The sequence below is a fragment of the Macrotis lagotis genome, chromosome 4 (assembly GCF_037893015.1).
Source record: "Macrotis lagotis isolate mMagLag1 chromosome 4, bilby.v1.9.chrom.fasta, whole genome shotgun sequence".
Classification (NCBI taxonomy): domain Eukaryota; kingdom Metazoa; phylum Chordata; class Mammalia; order Peramelemorphia; family Peramelidae; genus Macrotis; species Macrotis lagotis.
The window spans coordinates 80,035,652-80,058,023 of NC_133661.1; the positions used below are offsets into that span (position 1 = coordinate 80,035,652).

The 22,372-nt window shown below is 36.8% G+C and overlaps 1 protein-coding gene across 50 annotated transcripts in view; it reads left to right on the plus strand.

Moving 5' to 3' along the window:
• Nucleotides 1–22,372, plus strand: part of SORBS1 (sorbin and SH3 domain containing 1) — a 306,979-nt gene that overhangs the window by 195,817 nt on the left and 88,790 nt on the right. For all 50 annotated transcript variants that reach the window (XM_074233269.1, XM_074233279.1, XM_074233271.1 and 47 more), the window contains 2 exons: nucleotides 2,873–3,017; nucleotides 18,792–18,821. In XM_074233269.1, coding sequence (XP_074089370.1) covers nucleotides 2,873–3,017; nucleotides 18,792–18,821 — 175 coding nt within the window. The remainder of the gene's footprint in view (nucleotides 1–2,872; nucleotides 3,018–18,791; nucleotides 18,822–22,372) is intronic.

Here is a 22,372-nt window from a genome sequence, read left to right on the forward strand (position 1 = left end):
ACATATGGACATAGGATCAAAAGACTAGAGATTTAGAGTTGGAAGAGATCTTAGAGATCATCCCATCCAACCTAACTACCTCACTTTACATATGAAGAAACCGAGTCCCAAAAGGGTTGTGACTTACCCGAATAATAACAGAGTCAAGTTTGAACACAGATGCATTGACTAAAATTCCATCAATCTTTCCATTGTTGATTACAGTGATTCTAGAGAATTCTTAAATACCTGTTGTTGACAGAATACATATGGTTTGAAAGGTAATATGGCAGGATGGATGGTGGACTGGACTTGGAGTCAGGAAGATCCTGGTTCAACTTTCAACTCTGTCACATACTGGCTATGTCACCTTGAATAAGTCACTGTATTTCTCAGTACCCCCAGGCAACTCTATATGCCTATAAATTATAAACAGGTTGTTTCTATATCAATGAAGGAAGGTTCCACACACCAAGTGTTCCTCACATTGACAAAATAATTGGTTTGGTTAAACCCTGTAGCCCATATTGGACATTTTTTGTTTTCAAGGGAAGTACTTTACAAGTGCTATATTTTTGGTGTTGTTCAGTCATTTTTCAGTCATGTCCAGATCTTTATGACTCCATTTGGAATTTTCTTGGTAAAGATCCTGGAGTGGTTTGCTGTTTCCATCTCCAGTTCATTTGACAGATGAGGAAACTGAGGCAGACGGGTGATTTACCCACAATTACAAGCTAGTTACTATCTGAAGCTGACTTGAACTCAGGAAGATGAGTCTTTTTTGACTCCAGGTCCAACTCGGCCATCTAGCTGCCCTTTATTTTTTATACAATACCTTTTGTAAATAGTTACATGGTATCTCTCAAAGCATTTGACCAATGTCCTCATTTTTAGTTAAAGGAACAGAAGGTTCCCAAGGAGGAGATGTCTGCCCAAGGACTCACTGCTAATAAATGATAGCAGATGAGACAAAAACTCAGCTCCTGGAACCTCTTTCTACTCTGCTATGGTGCCTCAGAATGTGAAGGTCCTGCTAATGTACTAAAAGGTTTTGATAGAGATTATTTATCTTTATGGTATCATTTTGGGAAAAAAAATTTTTTTTGGCAGGGAGGGTGGTTTAGAACTATAATTTCATAGGTGTGGATTTCACCTAGTGTGGAAATTTCCTTCACTGATGTGAATCTACAACTCCTCTGTAATTTAGTCTTTTTTTTTTTTTTTTTTTTTTTAGGATTTTGCAAGGCAGTGGGGTTAAGTGGCTTGCCCAAGGCCACACAACTAGGTAATTATTAAGTGTCTGAGGTCAAATTTGAACTCAGGTCCTCCTGACTCCAGGGCTGGTGTGCTATTCACTGCGCCACCTAGCCACCCTTGTAATTTAGTCTTAAATTAATTCCTGGGACACTGGCAGGTTAAAAGATTTTCTTGTGGTCATACAGCTAACAGGGACAAGACTTGACCCCAAGTCTCCCTGATTCTAAAGATGTCTTTCTATCATCTATTGTATTTTGCCTTTCTTGGAAATAGAGAGAGATGGGTACTAGGATCTTCATTTTACAAATGGAAAAGCTGAGCCACTAAGAGATTACAAATTAAGACTAGGGATTAGGAGCCAACATCATGGGGTCAAGTGGTTGAGATTCATGGTCCAGGGCTCTATCCCCTGGACATTCCAAACAAATATGATTAAGTCAGCTTCCAGTTTTTTTTAAATCATTGACAAATATTCTCTCTGCCCAAAAAGCTGGATGAAGTAGAAATTTATTTACAGTAGGAAAAAATCAGGATGTATCTGGATTTTGTCAGTTAATGTACATTTAATATGCACCAATATTAATCATAAGTCCTATGCCAGACACTGTAGGGAATACAAAGAGACATAAAACATAATCTGTGTCCTCAAACTCACTGTTTCCTTGAGATCTTAGTGAGGTCCTGCTTTAAACTCATATTCATTTTAAAAATTTTATTTTGAAACTATCTTGATCAATATTTTGACTGTAGGGATTTGTTTTCCAGATTTTTCCTATAAAGCCATATTAGAGTTACACATTTGTTTACCCCAAGGAAGCAAATAAATTCCTCTTATGTCATTTTGAAAGTTTTTTTTTTAAATTTCTTTTTCTTAAGAACCAAATTCACCTATTATTATCTCTATACTAATTCTTAGATGGAAACTGACTTGAGTTCTTTCTCTGAGTTCAGGCAGAACAGTGTCCATGACTAGATTTGGGTCAGGATGGCTCATGTATTTTTTTTTTCATGTGATTCTTATCAACGAGCTCCATCCCCCTGCAATTCTGAGGCCAATAAAAGGAGACAGCAGTCTTGGATAATTTCCCAAACTTGGAACACAGCCCCAGTGAAGTCTTTCAGGGATGATGTGGCAGGAGTGCCCTTCTAAGGGGTGCCGTTGGTTATCCGCCACCTGTTCTTGGGTTGATGTGTTGATGTCACTCTGTCTCATGTTTCTCTCCATGATAGTACTAAACTTTTCCTGGTTTCCCTCACTAAGCCAGCTCTTACCCCTGGGTTTATCCATTCAGAAGTGCATGAATTTTGCATGTTATATTGCTCTGAATTTGGATGTCCTTTTCCAATAATTAGATGGATTCATGGCTTGTTTCCAGGTAAAAACTGTGTCTGCTAAAACTTAAACTTACAGGTCTGTCATCATCTTCTTCATACTAATAAAAGGAAAACAATCATATCAGTATGTTTCTGATTGAAATTAACAGTGAGCAATATGTGTGATCAAGATGCTCTGTTTCCTTATTTCAGCTGCTGCATTTCTTTTTTATAATTACAATATTCCTGGCTTTAAATTTCTGTTTGTATCAGCCCCAATTTTATGCTTTTATCAGCAGTTAAAATGCATTCTTCTTTACAGGGTGCAGATTCTCTGGTAAATGAAGTTTCTTCACCCCGCATTGGAACTGATTCCCAGATTTTCCCACCAGTCAGCAAGCCTTCATCTGCTTACCCTTCCACTACCATCGTTAATCCCACTATTGTGCTTCTGCAACACAATCGAGGTAAGGAAGCATGACATTCTACCTCCTCATTTTAATTATTGCTGATTTGATGGGTATTCTTGCAAATGATTTCCAGAAGGCTTCTTTGCTGCCATGATACTTTCCATTTCCCTCTTGGCCCTAGCCATCACTGTCTCCTCTATGGCTCCCTGACACCATCTGCTAGCTCCCATGACCTTCCCAGAAGAATAAAGCAGCTATGACAAAAAAGAGACTCATGCTCATCCCCTTGAAATGATGGCAAGGGGACTTCTGTTTGCTCACATATAACTGCCACCCTGGTTCAGGTCCTCATCACGTCATGCCTGTTGCAAAAGCTTTCTAAACGGTCTTTCTACTTCAATTCTTTCCCTACTCCAAGCCATTTTCTACACAATTCCCAAAAGGATTTTTCCAATGTGTAGGTTTGACTATATTGCATCTGCCACCACCCCCTCCCAATAAACTCTTGTGACTTTGACCTCCATGATCAATTAAAAACTTCTCTCTTTGGCTTTGGAATTCCTTCATAACTTGGCCCCTTCTGACCTTTCCAGATCTATTACTCTGTACTGTCCTCCATGGATTCCATAGTCCTACAATACAAACCTTGGCCTGTTTGCTATTCTTTACTCATAACTCTATGCCCCATCTTTTTTTTTTTTTTTAGTTTTTGCAAGGCAAATGGGGTTAAGTGGCTTGCCCAAAGCCACACAGCTAGGTAATTATTGAGTGTCTGAGGCTGGATTTGAACTCAGGTCCTACTGACTCCAGGGCCAGTGCTCTATCCACAGAATCACCTAGCCACCCCTCTATGCCCCATCTTAATGTGTTAGTACTACCTGTTCCTCATCCCTAGAATATTGTGCTTGTTTACCTCTATTTCTGAATTTTCTTGGTTTCCTTCAGGACTCACCTGAAAGCCTACCTTCTGCATCCCTTACCTATATATCAGTTTAAATTTATGTAAGAACTGTTCATACCTTTTGACTCTCCTTTCTCATTACGGGACATTTAACTTTAAGGAAGTCAAAGACAAAAACAAAGATCTAACATTTATAACCAGATCATCATAATCCCGTGGTAGCAAAGAACAGGAAACAAGTAGGTATCCATCAGTTGAAGAATACCTGAAAACAAACTGGCATATGAATATATCAGAATATTGTTGTATTTTAAGAAATGATAGGGAGCAGCTAGATGGCACAGTGGATAGAATACTGGCCTTGGAGTCAAGAGAACCTGAGTTCAAATCCAGCCTCAGACACTTAATGATCACCTAGCTATATGACCTTGGGCAAGTCACTTAATCCCATTGCCTTACAAAATGCAAATTAAAAAAATAAATGATAGATGTGAGAAATTCAGAGAAATATAAAGTTTTACATTATGTGAAGCACTAAAAACCTCTATAAACCAAAAGAATATTATACAATGTCTAAATTCATATAAGTGAAAAGATCACTAAAAGGAAACTGAACTGTGAGTGACTGAAACCATTGTTTTAGAATGAATATATAGTGAAGCCTACTACTATCTTCTGTGGCAGAGGGATGGGGGGAAAATAATAGGACAGAAAGTCCTTTACATTTGCAAGTTGATGTCTCTAAGGTATTTTTTACTTGTTTCCCTTGGTGACGAAGAAAGATTCAGTCGAGTGAGAGGAGTGGTTTTTTTCCTCCTCCCTTTGAAATGACTATGATGCAATAACAAAAGGCAGCAATAAAACATTTTTAAAAAAGTATCTCAAGTAGCTTTATAAAGATCAACCCAATATAAAATTGAACAATTAGACATAAAAAGAGTTGAAAATCAGTTGGAACAAGTAGGGAGGTGAATGTTACCAGGTTCCTAGGAAGAATTAATTGGTATAGCTGGCTGCTGCAAAATGAGGAGGTTGGAATAGACGAGCAATAATATCGCTTCCAGCTCTGAATTCTATACGCATATGAATTTAGCTGGCAGCTAAAACAAAAAAAAAAGGAACACACTGGGTTATATATAGTGCTTGTTTTCTGGAAAAATACATCATACAAATTCATTGGGAGGGAGTTTTTCTTAGGACTAAATTTAAGCAAAAATTTATCATGTTACCTTATATAACAAATAGTTATATAATGAGTGAATGAATGAATGAATGGAAAAGCATTTACCAGGCACTTGCTGTGTTCCAAAAACTATAGGAAGCACTGGGGAGACAAACACAAAAATAAGGACCATCCTTGCCCCCAAGGACTTATATCCCAATGGGGATGGATGGGCTTCTCTTATAAAGGAGAACTGGGTCAGGGAGGAGGAGGAGTAGATCAATGTACCCCTTTCCGTCTAGAGGCAATGTCAATACTGAGTGGATAATAGAAAGGTGGTGATAGCGATAATGGTAGGGAAGGGGACTGCATGTGCATAGGCATGAAGATGATGGAGAGATTATGGGACAGTGAAGTGAAACATGGCAGAAATCATGACTGGTGTAACAGGTGACTGAGGCAGCCACTGATGAGGATAATGGAGTATCCGAGCTACAGTTCAGTGTTGAAAAGGGTTAAGTTTTATGAGCATTTCTGGTATCACTGGCAAGGCAGTTGGCAAGAAGATGTCTGGGGAACCATTCTGCAACTATAGCTCTGTGAAAGCCAAATACACATTCTTTGAATAAATACTTTGTAAAGGCTTTTTCCAAAAACTGAAGACTTAACATTAAAATTCAATCAAGGCTCTTCTGTGGGCTTCTGAGACTGGGTATTTAGAATAACTTTTTCTAATGATCTAGCTAATACAAGGCTAGAGGTTAGAGAGCTTAACAATCAACAACAAAAATATAAATAATAGCTATGGTTCCTACTATGGGCCAGGAACTCTAAGTTCTTTACAAATATTATTTCATTTGATCTTCATAAATCCTCTAAAGGAGGTGCTATTATTTTTAGCATTTTAATATTTTAGTATTAGAGTTGTTATAGTATAGTTTAGTATACTATAATATTTTATACTTGTATTTAGTATTTTATAATTGAGGACACAGTGGATAGAGTGCCAAACCTTGAGTCAAGAAGACACCTCTTCCCAAGTTCAAATTTACTCTGACACTTACTAGCTATTTGACCCTGGGAAAGTCTTAACCCTCTTTGCCTCAGTTTCCTCATTTTTAAAATTAACTGGAGAAAGAAATGACAAATATTCAGTATCTTTGCCAAGAAAATCCAAAATGGGATCACAGAGAGTCAGGCACAACTGAAAAACAAGTGATCAATAATTTTATAGTTGAGGAAACTGAGACAGAAAGAGGTTGAAAGAGTTGCCCAAGGTCACAAAACTAGTAAGTGTCTGAGAACAGATATGAACTCAAGTCTTCCTGACTTGATACTATGTCTAACTATAGTGCCACCTACCTTCCTCCTATTGAAGAATTACCATGTATATTAATTAAATAATTTCTTTCAAATCTCAGCAGTCTAAAATGAACTTTGGGTAGATGTTGGATCACAGTCAAAATCTCTCTGAGGAGTACTCTCGAGTGTGGATATCCTATGCTGATTAAAGAGGAATCCACATGTTTTAGATACAAGATGAATGGGAGGAAGAGTTAACATTCTGTTGAAAAAAGATGAGGAGTCTGGCTTGTTTTCCCTTCCAGATGGAGGGCCAACCCACTTCCTTGAGGAGGAGGCCTCATAAAAGGAACTTGATATATGCTCCAAAACATGGATGAGTATTTGATTTGGCACATCAACAATAGGTTCCATCTCCCCTTGTCTGCCTTAATATGAAAGTCCTAGGGACCTTAGCTTCCTCAATTCACTAGAATTCAACCTCTTAAGTTCTGAGCAGTACTGGTTATTTATGATGTGTACTGCTTTATCTAATAGAATCAGAGTGTACTTGGTGGAAGTAAAGTAGTTAGAGCATTTGTATCCTTTAAGCACTAGATTTCATCTACTCTTAATCTACTCATAGTTAGGTCATCCAGATGAGGTCCTGAACTGGTCTGATGGAAGTATTAGATATCAGATCTGAACACTTCAAGCAGGAATTCTTCATCCATCACATAACCTATAAAAAGACCTCTGGATGACTGATAAACCATCTTATTTTCAGGACTACATTCTAACCGAGCCAAAGAGGTACAAATATCTGGGCATTGTGGGTCAATAGAAAGAATGATGGCTATGGAGCCAGGAAATATGAATTCACAGTCTAGCTCTAGGACTCACTGCTATGGGCATGGGCAAGAATGAGCATGGGCAAATCACAAACTCTTTGGTATCTAGTTTTTTCATCTGTTAAAATGAAATGGTTGGACTAAGATTTTCTCCAGCTCTATATTAAATGAAAAAATATTTACAAAGTACATTTGCTATAAAATGTTCCCCTTGGTAGCAGAAGGAATTAAACTTCTTGCATGGGGATATTTATGTAGTCCTTCTGCATGAAAGGAAATGCAACCACTTTTGTGCAACTGATGCTCTATCAAAGTTCTCCAGAATGCTTTATTGAGTTATGAAAATGCTATTGGGGTTTCACAGACTCAGTGGAACACAAGTTCTGCCAGGTCCTGTCAAATTAGAAAGACTTGAAAATGTGTTCCATGATTGTCTTTAAGTCAGTTGACCTAAGAACCATCTTAATTAATTAAGGCTGGAGAGAATCAACCACCAGGTTAGCTATAGGTGATGCTGTTTTGGGGGAAATGTTTTGAATTCATAGATATTCTTGAAGGGTGTCTATGACATTAAATGGATTGTTGGTCCATTGTTTCAGTGGAATGAGTACTCATATGACCAAAATCACTCATCTTTAATATATTGAAGAATATTGATGTGAAGGAGCTCCTTCTGATAATAATTAGTCTATTTCAATTTGACTCTATTCCAATTTGAGATAATAAAACCATGGCATAAGCATCATAGGAGGAGGATTTCTTCCCATTTGAGATCATCAATTTGGGGTTGTTCTTTTATCTTCCAATGATTTAGACAGAATTTTTTTAAAAAAGGATTGGAATTACTAGGTCTACTTAGAGAGAACTCTAGAATCTATAGGATACTAATAATTAAGGAGTAATTAAATGAAATAACATATAGAGTTATTAGGGGATCACAATATCATGGATTTAGGGGAAGAGGAAGGTCATAAACTTTTATAAAACAGCTAATAAGTTCCAAGCACTATTATAATTTGCAAATATTATTTCGTTTAATACAGAGCTGGAGAAAGTCTTAGGCCAACCATTTCATTTTAACAGATGAAAAAACTAAATCCCAAAGAGTTTGTGATTTGCCCATGCTCATTCTTGCTCATGCCCGTAGCAGTGAGTCCTAGAGCTAGACTTTGAATTCAGATTTCCTGGCTCCATAGCCATCATTCTTTCTACAGAACCACACTGCCCAGATATTTGTACCTCTTTGGCATAAGAGAAAGCACAATGAATTTGGGGGTTAGAAGACCTGGATTTGAGTCACAACTCTGTTATTTGTAAACTTTGTGACTTTGGGAAAGTGTCTTCATGATGTTGACCCATGGATTCATCATCCACAAAATGAGGAGGTGGTACAGGGTGATCTCTGAAGTCCCTTGCAGATCTACCAATTTTTTAATCTGTGATTTTTTTTTTAAATCATGGGCAATCTATGTTGGTAGATTACATATTTTGGATAGCTGAGCCCAAAGCTGTTCATTGGCTTCTCTTCTTATCCAGTATATAAAAAAAGATGTTTTGGAAAAGATCAAAACAATAAATCTGTGAGTGACTTCTTCTGACTCACTCTATTTATGGTATTGTCTTCATAACCAGGATTTTTAAATTTCTAATTCCCAGCAGTCTTGGTCAAACCAAGAGTGAGGATGACGAGTTTTCCATGCCAGCATGGAGGGAGCAAAGACTGTTTTTAGCCTCTCTGTAATCTCCCAATTTATAGTTTAAAGGAAAGTTTCTCCCAGAGGACAGCATAAATGGAGTATTAAAAATTCTTTAGACTTAAGAAAATTAATCATAGAGTTGGAGAAACCCTTGCTACATATTAACTTTCTTATAATCATAATCTCTCCATTCCATATATATATGTAAACTTAGTGAAAGCAAAATTGAATCACAGAATAAGTTTAAGGAGAGACTGGCGGCTTTTGATCTGGTTTAGAGTTTTTCTCTCAAAATGAAGATAAGCAATTAAACAGACATTTTAATAGCTGATGTCTCTGGGGAATCAAAGTGACATTTCCCCTAAATTCCAGAAGCTGATCTTTAACACTTCAGTTTCAATACTAAATTCCTTTGACCAGATTTTTCTTTTCTTTTTTTAGAAATTCAATCAGTTATTTTTAGCAATGCCCCTTGGGGCCATTAAAGACATCTAGGTAGTGTTTGGATTGGTATCTGGAAGACCTGAATTCAAAAATCAACCTCAGACATGTTTAGATGTGTAACCTTGAACAAGTCACTTGATTTCTTCTGGCTCAGTTTCTTAAATTATAAAAATGAAAGTAAGGTTGTTTTGAGCATCAAATGAGATAATATTTGTAAAGTGTTTAGTACAGTGCCTGTCAAATTGTTATTTAGTCATTTTTCAGTTGTTTGACTCTTGGTGACCTCTTTTAGAATTTTCTTAGCAAAAATATTAGAGTGGGAGGCAAACAGGGGTAAGTAATTTATCCAGGATCAGAGTGAGTGTCTCAGACCAGATTTGAACTCGGGTCTTCCAGACTCCAGGCCCAGCGCTATTTCAACTCTGCTCACTTTGCTTTCCCCCACCCCCCAACACAAAATCAGCACTTAAAAAATGATTGTTCCCTTCCCTTCCCAATCCAAATTAGAGAACCTAATTTAATTTTCTTTCTGTGAATCAATGTTGCTTCAGATAGATTGAAGTTACTGGTGCTAATTCAGATGGTTGTCAAGGTGATTTCAGATACCTATGGAATCAGGATTAACTTCAGTAAGAGGGAGCTGTACTGTAAGACACAGCCATCATTTTTGTCAGGGAGCTAAGATTGAATTGAGAAGGATGGGTTCTTATAATAGCACCCAATCATTTAGAAGTGTTCTCAGAAATATTCTCAAGATTAGAGCAAAATGCGATTCAAAATTTAGGGAATTGAGATTTCGTGATTGCACATTCACTAAGTAATACCACTGGAGAAGATTAGACTGTTCATCTTCGTTGAAATGTGGGATGGCCATTTATTTCACAACTTTTGTTGGGGGAATTTATGGGTTCCTTGGCCTAGTCTATCCTAGTTAGGGATAGACTTAATGAGAAGTCATCCATATGCAAGGATAGATAGTTGATATGGTGGTAGAGTTGGAGTTGAAGTCCTGAGTTCAAATCTGGCCTCAGATACTTTGACTATGTGACACTGGGCAAGTCACTTAACCTCTATCTGTCTTAGTTTCTTTATCTATCAAATAGAGAATAATAAGCACCCCTACCTCCCTAGGTTAATCTATGTTTCTAAGGCTGTTTTCAAACTATGAGACATTATATAACTGGCAACAATTAGTATCACTATTTTTATAGCTTATAGCCAGAAAGAATGGAATTGGTTGAGAGTAAAGATCACTTGAGCTGCTGAGTCATCCCCTGAAAAAAAAGATTTGGAAGATAATTATACTCAGAAATGTGCTGAAGCCAGCTCTAGTCCAAATTGTGACAGCTGATTGTTAAATTTTCATCTTGAACATTTGTATATTGGAAATTGGTAATTCAGGGCAAATCAGGGCTAGATTTATTATTTTGTTGATTGTCTATTCTTAACAAAGAAATGGATAAAATGTTGATGATAGAGATTAAACTTAAAAGTATGTCATGAGCATACTTTTCCCCACCCCTCAAGAGCTGATTGCTAAGCATCTGTCAGCAAGCACCCTCATTTATAACATAGATTAAATGTAAATAATATATGCAATGTATGTGTTTATAGTTTAAGAATATATCATTTAATTTTATATTTTTAATTATTTATTGGTATTATATATATATAGCATAATATAATCCCTGATGTAGCTAGATGACATAGTTGATAGAGCACTGGACCCTGGAATCAGGAAGACCAGAGTTCAAATAGAGAGCCTCAGACACTGACTAGACTAGTTGCTTAATCTCTATCTACTTCAGGTTCCTCAGCTCTAAAATAATAATAGCAACTACCTCCCAGGTAAGTGAAAATTTTAGATTAAAATTGAGATAATTATTTTATGAGATGATAATCAAATGAGATAATTACAAAGTGATTAGCACAGTGCCTGGCCAGGAGTAGCAGCTCTATAAATGCTTATTCTCTTCCCTTATATTATAAAACAGGGTAGTTGATCAGTGTTGATAAGTGTACATTTAATCATAGATTTAGAACTGAAAGAAATTCCTGAGGATGTGCAGTCTAGTCTCCTCCTTTTACAAATAAAGGAACTGAGGCTTTAGGAGTAAGTCATGGGCAAGGCTGCCAAGGGAAGGAGAGGCTGGGCTATAAACTCAGTTCTGCCAACTATCTGCCCACTACTCTTCTCTCTGCTGGCTCAGGGATCCACAGATAAATAAGGGGGAATTGAGGAAAGGTTCTTATTGGATGTGGACTTAAGAGAAGAATGAGTAGAACAGAATGGTTGAGAAGGATGGTGAATGAAAACATCAGGTGAAGTTCTCTGGGGAAAGAGGGCGGAGGGGGGATGGATTAGAGGGTCTAGTCCTGATATGTTGCTCGATTTGTTTCAGATTATATCTCAAATTACCATAGTTTAATTTGCCTTTTGAACAATGGTGTGTAGTTTTTCCTCTTTCCTCTTTTGAGGTCATGCTGTCATTTATTATTGTTGTTATTATGTTACATGTTTGCTTCTTACCTTCCAAACACCCTTTGAGGAATATGCAAAAGTGTTCAAGGAGTTTTTCTTCAACTGGTTTCCAGGACTCAAGAATGCTTCCAAGTAAAAAGACTGTAACCCAACATAATGTGGTCAGGATGTGTTGCCACTGAGATGTCAGAATCAGGGTTCATAGAGATTTTGATAGATTAGAACATTAGGCCTAAACCAATAAGATGAAACTTATGAAAGCTAAGAAATATAGTCTCACTTTGGTTCAAAAACATCCACTTTTCATGTAAGTTGATATCAACTTCACAAGTTAAGTTAAAGTCAATTTTATAATGAGAAAAGTATGATAAATAGTAGTTCTTCTGAAGACCTAGAGATTTTAGTGGACTGAAACTTCAATTGGCTGAAGAGTCAAAGGTATGATATGACAGCCAAAATAGTAATACAGCCTTAGGCTACATTAAGAGAAACTTAGTTTCTAGGACTGAAGAAGTGACGATCCCACTCTACTCTTCCCTGGCTGGCTGAACAACATATAGAAGATTGTGTTTAGTTCCAGTCAGCACTTCTTAAAAGAGACATTAATAAACAGGAAATAAAATAGAATGAAACAAAGAGGATGAAAAGTCTTTGCCCCAGTTTTTCTGTCTGTAAATCTGTAAAAATGTACCTAATGATAGTACTTTCCTCTTAGCACTGTTGTGAGAGTAAAATGTGATAGTATTTGTATGCTTTGCTAACTTTAAATGCTATATAAATTCTAGCTATTATCATTACTAGTGGTAGTAGTAGTAGTAATTATAGTAATATACTATAAGTACTATTACTTATAGTAGTAGTAGTAGTAGTAGTAGTAGTAGTAGTAGTAGTAGTAGTAGTAATAGTAGTAGTAACAGCAGTGGAAGTTGTAGTAGTAGTAAAAGTAAAATAATAGCAATAATAGTAGATATTGTAGTAGTAAGAATAATAGTAGGTGGTGGTGGTAGTAGTAGTGGTGGGGCAGAGAGGTCAGACAGTGGTCAGGGCACTACCTGGGATCCTTGACTACCTGAATGCGTCCACTTCCCACCCTTTAATTCTTAAACAAGCTTAATGTCAAACTAGGCTTTGCCTATCTAAGACTAATACCTCATTTGTGTAATATTGTTGGGAAATAAAATATTCCACCTGAGTGAATTTGACAAGTTACTGAAGCATTCCATTTTTAAGTTTGAAATTTGTTTTCACATTAACCATTTGGGGTAAAAATCTTTTTTTATAATTTTCATTTCAAGACTTTTAAAGCATCCTATGAACACAACATATAGGGAAAAAATTACCTTTTTTTTGAATCCTTGCGGTTGTCAGTGTATATAAATGTTTGCTGTGCTTTATCAGTGTGCCCAGAGATGATTGACAAGTTGTTTCTACTCTAGAGCCGTGGACTAATTTGCTTTTTGAACTCTCGTACCTGTAGTTTTTTCTTTCTCTTCTCTTGAGGTCATGCCATGAGCTGTCACTTATTGTTATTGTTCATAAGCTTGTTTTCTGCCTTCCCAGCCCTCTTTTAAAATATGTTTCTTTTAAACTACTGTGGGCATAGAAACCAGATCACTATTTGATCAAATTAGTTCTAAAAGAAGAGTAAAAAGATTCCAAGCAAGGGTCTGTAAAATCTCACAAAGCTTCAGGCGCAATTCTAAGTGACATATTTGAAGACGAGAAACCCTGAGCTCCTATAGTTATTTAAGGGGAAAAAAGGTCCTAAAATATTGATTTCTGGGTGACTCAATGACATAATAGATAGATTGTTTACCTGGAATTAGGAAAACCTAAGTTTGAATCCTACTTCATATGCTAACTAATTGGGTGACTCTTTGGCAAATCACTTAATAGCTGTCTGCCTCAATTTCCCTCAACTGTAAAATGGGATAATAACACTCACCTCCTAGGGTTGTTGTGAGGATCAAATAAATATATTATTTGTAAATGGCTTATCACAGCATCTGGCACATAGTGGGTACTAAATAAATGCTTATTTCCTTCTATTACCATCCTCTCAGCCCTCCCTAGGCAGTGACAACATGTTCATGGGGGAAAAATAAACTAACTTAAATCTTAGATCTTTGTAGGGAGGTCAGAAGCTTGCTCACAGTGCCCTTTCTTCCATTTGATTGGCATCTAGACAACATGAAGCAATCCCTTGAATGGTGCAATTTATAAATTTTTTTTTACTTTAACTAGAGCCTTCTATGCCGTTTAACTACTCTCACATGTCAAAGGAGCTCTGAAGCAATAATTTAATATATTGATCCAACAAATCCCAAGCTTCCAAAGTATTTTTCTAAGACATCACTTAAGAATTCCCTTGGAAAATCAGCAATTCTTTCCAAATTATAGCTTGAAATTTGAAAAGAAAGATATTCAATTTACCAGTGCAGAAAGTATGTTTCACCAGAATTTCAATGACACTGATTATTTCTTCTAGTGTCAAATATTTATTACCTTCATGTCTGAAGCTGGCCTTGCTCGCTCCTCCACCCCCATCTCAGAAACTAACTGTGTGACTGAGCAAGTTGCTAAGTTTCTCAATATCTCGTCTTTAAAATGAAGAGTTGTTGTATGATGTGTTTCACTCTTGGTGACCTCCTTTGGTCTTGGCAAAGATACTGGAGTGATCTGCCATTTTCTTCTTCACATTTTACAAATAAGGAAAATGGGGTAAATAAAATTAAGTGTCTTGCCCAGAGTCACAAGCTAGTAAGTATCTTAATCTGGATTTGAACTCAGGTCTTCCTGATTTCAGGTCCAATACTCCATCCACTGAGCCATATTCAATAATTTCTAAGATATCTGAATCTATTAATAGTTGCTATTAATATGTCAAGCAGAAATCTATCTTTATTACTTATACTTTTTGACTAGTATTTTATATTTCCCATTTAAAAGTAACGAGTGAAATATTTTATATTCATCTCTTTTTTTTTTTAAGTGGAAAGCATCAAAACTTTAAACTGAACTGCTTTTTACTTCAAGGAGGCCTTTAGTTGATTTTTTTCCCCCCTCTTGTTTATCAGGTACTTTCAATAGAAATAAAGGATCCTTACCCCTGCTCTAAAATATTAAATAGACTAGTCTTCTCAGAAATTCCACTGACTCTTATTAGAGGCACCTTCTTCCATGCTGAAAATGTTGCTATTGAAGAAGAAAAGGGAATGTGTAATTTCTTATGAATTTTTTCTGAATCATCCTTTCTTCTTTATCTAAGCTAACTCAAATAGAAATGTTAATGCCCAAAGCAGGGAATGTTTTCTTGTAGCAGATTGACTCATGAGTCAGAAACACGAACTTTCTCATCCTCACTTATATTAGAAAGCCTCTCCATCCTAGCAGCATTGATTCTGACACTGGTTGTCTCTTCCTTGAATATGTGAGACCCTCCAGCCTTCACACTCACACACAGGTGACCTTTGGTTCCTGTCTCCTTCTCAAAGCCAGGATTCTAGGAGACTTGGTCTATGAAAACATGCTGCTGGAAGCTAGATGTTAAACTCAAGAAAAGGGTGGAAATATCCCAATCTGCTTCTTCAGAAGCTGTTCATTGTTGTTGCTCAGCCATTTTTAGGTGTGTCCAACTCTGTGACTGCATTTGATGTTTGCTTGGCAAAGACTCTGGAGTAAATCCTCCATTCTCTTCCTCTGCTCATTTTACAGATGAGGAAACTGAGGCAAACAGGATTAAGTGACTTACATAAGGTTACACAGCTAGTATGTCTGAGATCAGATTTGAACTCAGAAAGATGAGTCTTTCTGACTCCAGATTTAACATTCTATCTACTCTATCACAACTGGCAACAACCACAAATACCAGGAAAAATAATAATAATTCCATTGATGAAGTGTCTTTAAGGTTTGCAAAAACACTTTGCATTTGTGATGTCATTTGAGCCTCACATCTCTGTAATGTAGGAATTTTTACAGATAAGGAAACTGGAGGCAGAGATTAAGTGACTTGCCCAGGGTTACACAGCTTAGTAGCGGAAGGAGGATTTTAATTCATATCTATTGTTCTCAAAGTCCAGAACTATAGCCACATGGTCATCTACCTGTTTCAAGTCACACACTTACTGAGCAAGAAGAGATGAGGAGGTCATTAGCTGATCAGTCATTAATATTTTTTTATTATTAAAAAACTGTGCTACAAAAAAAGGCAAAAGACAGCCCCTGCACTCAAGGAGCTCACAATCTAATAGAATATTAGAATATTTGGCTCCCAACTTTATATTATTAACCATTTTGAAAACTATACCCCAACCTTTTAAAAAAAAGGTCAGTAGATTGTCCTTAGCTTTGCTTTGCTTTGGAATCTACCCAACTTGGCAGCTGTATTCTGCCACACATACCCTAATCATAGACACAATTTCTTAACAATTTTTTTTCAGAGTCCCTTGAAGCAACTATATCTTTACCCCACTTTCTGAAACCTAGTTTAATCATTCTAAAAGAGATTTCTTGTCATCTGCCCCCCTAGAGGAAGAATTCCTTTTAACTCTGCTCTGCTGGTATATAAATGTATGAACACTTTGGTCATGCTAACCGACCTTCCCTCTGCTCTGAATTTCACAAAGCAGTTCTAAGCTTCCAATGAACAGAAATAGCCTCATGGAATGTTTGCTGTCTCTCATAATCACAGATTTTTAGAAATTTATATCTGGACTGGACCTTTAAGACCAACTAGTTCAACCTTGGTTCCACTGAAGAAGAAACTGAGGCTCAGAGAAAGGAGGGGATTTATCCAAGTTCATATAAAAGTGAAAGAGCTGAACTTTGAATCATGGGTTTCTGAATTCTAATTATAAATACTGTATACATCCAGATAGTCGTCTTTGAAAACATTTCATACAAAACAGAATGATATCTGCCTGCCTGTCTGTTTGGCAAGTCTACTAACTATCTCTATCTCAATAATAACATTTTTATCCACAAAGTATTTTATCAACAGTTTCCCATTGGTTCTTTCCAACAGTCCCTGTGCGGGAACAGTCCCTGAATAGGGAAGAGACAATTTCCCCCATTTTAAAAGTTTGGGAAACCAAGACCCAGGGAGGCCAAGTGACCTGCTTCATGATTACATTTTAGTGGCAGTTAACACTCACATTGAGGCTTGATTTTTTTTTTTTAATCTAAATCTAGTGTCTTTTTCACTATAAGGTGTTGGCTCTCTGAAACATAATGTTTATTGAATTGAATTTTGCTGTCAAATGGTAGTTTCCTCAAGATGTGTGCTTCCTAAAATTATTGTTATTTACTTCAGGTCAGCTGATGATGGGGGTAGGAGCCGAGGCAAACAGAAAGCCTTTTAAATGTTAATAAAATATTTAGTCTGATATGTGCTTTATATTTATTTTTATAGTTGTTCCAACTTTAGCAGTTTTTAAATGAACCACCATTTACTTACTTGTATGTGTATCTATAATAGTCCAAAGGAAACCTAGGACCCTCCAAAGGACTCTGGGTTCATATGGATGATTTTCATTCCTTTGACTCCTTGGGCTTCTTATGCCCCTACCTGGATTTCTCCAGTAAAATCTCTAAAATACATCTTAGCTATAACTCATATCTAGCTTAACTATAACTCATGTCTAGATTTCCCAAATGTAGTTATCAGGTTACTCACTTTACAATTTAAGTATTAACTATGGCTTAGCTTTTTATTTCCCCCACCAAAGAAATGATGACTTAAAGAACTCATAGGATAGAAAAACATGGATCAAAAACTTGTAAAAGAATTAATGCTGAAAACTATCTTTGCATGTAATTGGAAAAAGAAAATAATTATTTTTTTTCAAAAAGGAACTTATAGGACCCTTGATCACATACAAAAATAAAGAACAGTCAAATACTTCTGGAAGGTGAAGAAAAAATACTTTGAGCGTCTGATGAATAACTATTTCCTATTCACCTCTGACTTGTAACATCTAAATTATTTACAGCAATACTGTGGAGGATTGTCATGGTGCATATTTTCTGACCCTTTCTGCAGGAAAGGCTGCAGGAACATCCGGTTGGTGGGTCTCCCTTTTTCTGATAAACATGCTATTAAGGGAGTCTTTTCCTTCTGAGAAGCCAAGTTCTCCAACTCAGGAATTTGTGAACTTGGGGATTACCCACAAAGTAATCTTCAGGGCTGCAGATATCCATTCTTGGGATTATTTATCTCTGACCTCATAAAAGGAAACAGAAAGATAGAAAAAGCTAGTCAGGAAGTGACCATCCAGAAACTCCCCTCTCAGACTTCCCTGGTCAAGCTCGTGACTCTCCATGTACTTCTCCCAAAAGTCATCCTTTTCTGCTCACAGGAAGGACAGTGTGATCTGGACATCCAAAGGAAAAAATACAAGAAAAGAGTTATCACAGGTCCCTTGTATAGACTCCAAAGGAGACAGCTCCTCAAACAAACACCTTCCAGGTTCTAGGCACTGTCCTCTCCCCAGAGCAATGCATGTCCCTGAGCCTCAATCATTTGGTCATTTGGAGGCCATCAGCCTCTGAAGCCAATCTGTAAGATGTCAATGCCCAAAATCCACCTCCATGGTAGATCCCCTTCTCGAAATTGCAACAAGGTTCTTATAGTTTAATCTTAACACATTCATTTAAGGGAAGATTCAACAAATTGATCAGTGAATCCCCTTTATAGGAGTTTCTACCCAATAAAATGTAGGCTTCTGGAGAGCAGGAGCTATGTTTCATTTTGTCTTTGTGTCTCTGACACTAGTGCCTGGCTAATAGTTGATGTTTAATAAATACACATTGGAGATAGGCATTAGAACTTGAACCTCAGGATTACCTCGTATAAAAGCTACTTTGTTATTTTTGGTTGTTTTTCATTTTGGCATTTGAAAATAAAAGATGGTAAAATCTGGCGAGTTTTAGAACTTGTCACCAGATCTCCTTTGCCTATCATGTACCATGTGTTTTACTCACATTTTGCCTTTTTTCTTCTTTTATTACAGAGCAACAAAAGCGACTTAATAGTCTAACAGGTAAGCAGTAATCCCCTTTCCCCCTCTTTATTTTTAGATGCTCCTTTTGCTAGGGCAAAGCATCCTATTCTCTTTCAGCTGTCAAACAGTGTCCTTGGCAAATCCAGTACACAGCCTGAGCCATATTTAAGATATCCCTCAATAGTTTTTCACCTATCTTTAAGAAATTAGAATTGTGTTAGTATGTATAGATGGGTTTTCTTTTTCCTGGCAGCTCATCTTACCCTAATAAGACTAGTGAGATTTTTACAGGAATCCCTCTTCACACTCTCAATTTTAAAAACTTTATACACTTTGGATATGCTGGCATCCTCAATACTTCTCTCAGCCTGAAACATCCAAAGTTCCAAAATTCACCCTTAAATTATCTTGAAATTCATAACTAAAGCATACTTCTGTTCATACACTCCTCACAACCCTGCTATTTGGACACATTTTAGTTAATTAACCAAGATCTGCCTTAGGCAGACTTACTGTCTTCCCCACACTCAACTTCATTAGCAAAAATCTCCTGTTACAAACATCAACTACAACCAATATTCTGTACCAATTATTGGCATCAGGTAAATATCCTGATGGTAGTTAGTCATTTTTGTGGGCAGCTGTGAATTATCTTTATTTTTGTGCCTGCCTACCTACCTACTTTTAAACTCTTGGATTGGCTTGGATTGGATCCAGTCACCCTATTCCTAGCTGCCAGCAATGGTGGTGATTAGAGTGGAACCATCATGACAAAGGATGCTTCTTGGCCCTTGAGTTAAGACCTGAGGATCTGATTTTTGCAGGTATCAAAAATATTCAGATAACCTTTTGATTATTGGCAATAAAACCAGTATCACAGAGAATCAAAATCAAACTAAGAAATATTAGTAGGGTCATAGAGGGACCAGTGAAATGTAGGACCAGATCATGATAAATCTAGGCTTATCACATTTGAAAGAATTAACGTTTAAATCCTGCTGTCAAATTAGAGAGCTGGAAGAGATAGTCCCATAAGCATCCAGCTCTGAATTTTTTTTATCTTTATTCCATAGGAGCCAGTGGTTATCTCTAGCCATTTTTAACCACACTCTTTTGCCATCTCACTAATAAGTTGATATGTTGAAGAAACAACAGTTATTTTAATATTTTAGAGAAAGAGACCTTGCCCCACATTTGTTCCATAGTTTTGGGAATTGACAGCCAAGACTGTGCTGAAATATAATCATACCTAATTTGACTTTCCTCTTGCCCATCCTTATATTACTATCCATAATCCAATCCATTTTCTGGCCCCAAACTCGGAAACAAAATCTTTCATACCATTCAGAGGTACCAAAAAGTTGTGAGAAGATGGTTTGTCTCTAGGTCCTTTCTTGGTTTTCCAAGTTTGGGAGAAAAATGCTTTCTCACCAAACTCAGCCATAGGGCCCTCATGCAATGACAGAGTTTCTTAAAAAAAAACAAAAACCATGGTTGGTAGCCACAAATCCTGAGAATGGATGTGATGGAGAAACAAGAAGAAAGCTTACGTACCTCTTGAGAATTGCATTTCTCTTAGGATAATTAAAGGACTGAATAAAGATGAAGAGATTATACTTTAAAAAAAAAGAAGAAAGCCTAAAAAGTATATTTGTACTTCCCTAGGGTGTACTTACTTTATACCCCTGGGCTCATCTTTTCTGTTGGAAAGGGACCAGAGGTTATTTGTTGACCGTTGCCAGAAACCATACAGGAGGCATACGGTTTGGGGGGACAACTCTCTGGTTCTCTAGGGAAGAGATATACAAGAGACTCTAGTATCAAGGGAAAAGGAGGCTTCTCCAGTGTGCATATGCCAAGAGAATAAATTATGCTACCATAGAAGGCTATCTCCAAGGGGAAAGATCAAGCTGAAAATGGTTACAGTAGGCCCTCCTGGAATAAGATCTTTGCCCTATGGCATTTACATTTGGAGTCCTTTCCCAGGATCAAAAAAGCAAATATAGAAACAAGTTCACTTTAAAAAAAATATAAATTGTAAAACTGTTTTCCCCCTAGTGAAGACTAAAAAAGAATGCTTCATAAACCAGGGATGAATCTATCAGACACATTGAAGGTTTTCTATCATAAAAATAGAAAATACCCATTACAAACAAATCAGGTTACAGTATAAACACCTGATTTGCAAACAAAGGGTATTATATTGAATTTTTACTGTTGTGTTGTTGGGGAGTACAATTTGACCTTCAATGTATCTTACTCCATTTTTAAAAATGTCAAATTATAACTGAATATCATAAATTACTCTAAGCTATTTTTTAAAGGGTAGAAACTCCTCTGAAGCATAATAACAAATTTGTCATGAGTGCCTTTAGACTATGTCTGTCTTTCCATTCACTTTCTGTTCATTTTTAGGTGTTTTAAATTTCTTTAGTCTGATGTTTATGGGCAATTACTGAACTATATGTATGGATGGTTATAACTAGGGTGGGACAATGAAGACTTTGTCCCAGTGCACAAAAATTAAAAGGGCATTGATAATATTCCTTTCCATGGTAGAGATGATTGACCTTACTGACATTAGCAAGAATAAGATAAGATATAAGATAATTAAGAAATAAGAAAGTGGCTTTCTCCCAAACAATTCCTCCACCTGCACACTCCCAAGTGTCAGTCTTATGACATCAGACCGAATCTGTCTTAAAAAGCTGATTTGGACCCATGGTTCAAGAAGCTTCCCAAAAGTGTGTTTGTTTCATGCTGCTTGCCACTGCCTTCTTTTGTGAAGCTTCTCTTTTGTACTAGAATTACCACCTGTGGCTCTTCCACATGGGACTATTTTTTAATTCATTTCCCAGAATGTTTTACTATCAAACTAAGACTTTGGTAAGTCTTTGATGAGACAAAATTTTAAAAGGAGCCCCAAATTTCCAGGTACACACCTATATCCTGGGAAAAGAGAAGGCTCATTATTACAGTGTTAAAGAAGAGATAGGTATTTCAACAGTACTTCAAGTTCCCCATAAAATCAGTATTGGAAAGAACTCTGAAGTCCAACCTATATCTGAATAGAAAGTTCTAGATTTTTTTTTTTTTGGCAAGGCATTCAAGGTTTAGTGACTTGCCCAGGGTCATATAGCTAGTAAGCATCAATTGTCTGCAGCCACATTTGAACTCAGGTCCTCCTAACTCCAGGACCAGTGTTCTATCTGCAATACTTAGCAGCCACAAAAATCTTTAGAATTTCAATGGTTATTCAGGCTCTGCAGCATGACCTCCAGTTGGGGGGAAACCACTCTTGTAAGAGATTACACTTTAGAAAGTTCAACCTGTTAGTAAGATGTTTCTTACAACAAACCTAAATCTCTCCCTTTGTAGCTTCCACCTCACTTGAAGGCTAGGAAGTTAAAGGTCATGCAAGTGCCCAAGTCAAGGTTCAAACCCAGGTCCTTGGATTCCAAATCTAGTGTTCCTTCTTCTACTTATATTAATACTTTATATTTGTATAACACTCTAATTTTCAGGCTTTTTTCATATCTACCATAATCCATGCACAAGAAACACCTCTCTTTGTTGATATAAGTTAAATG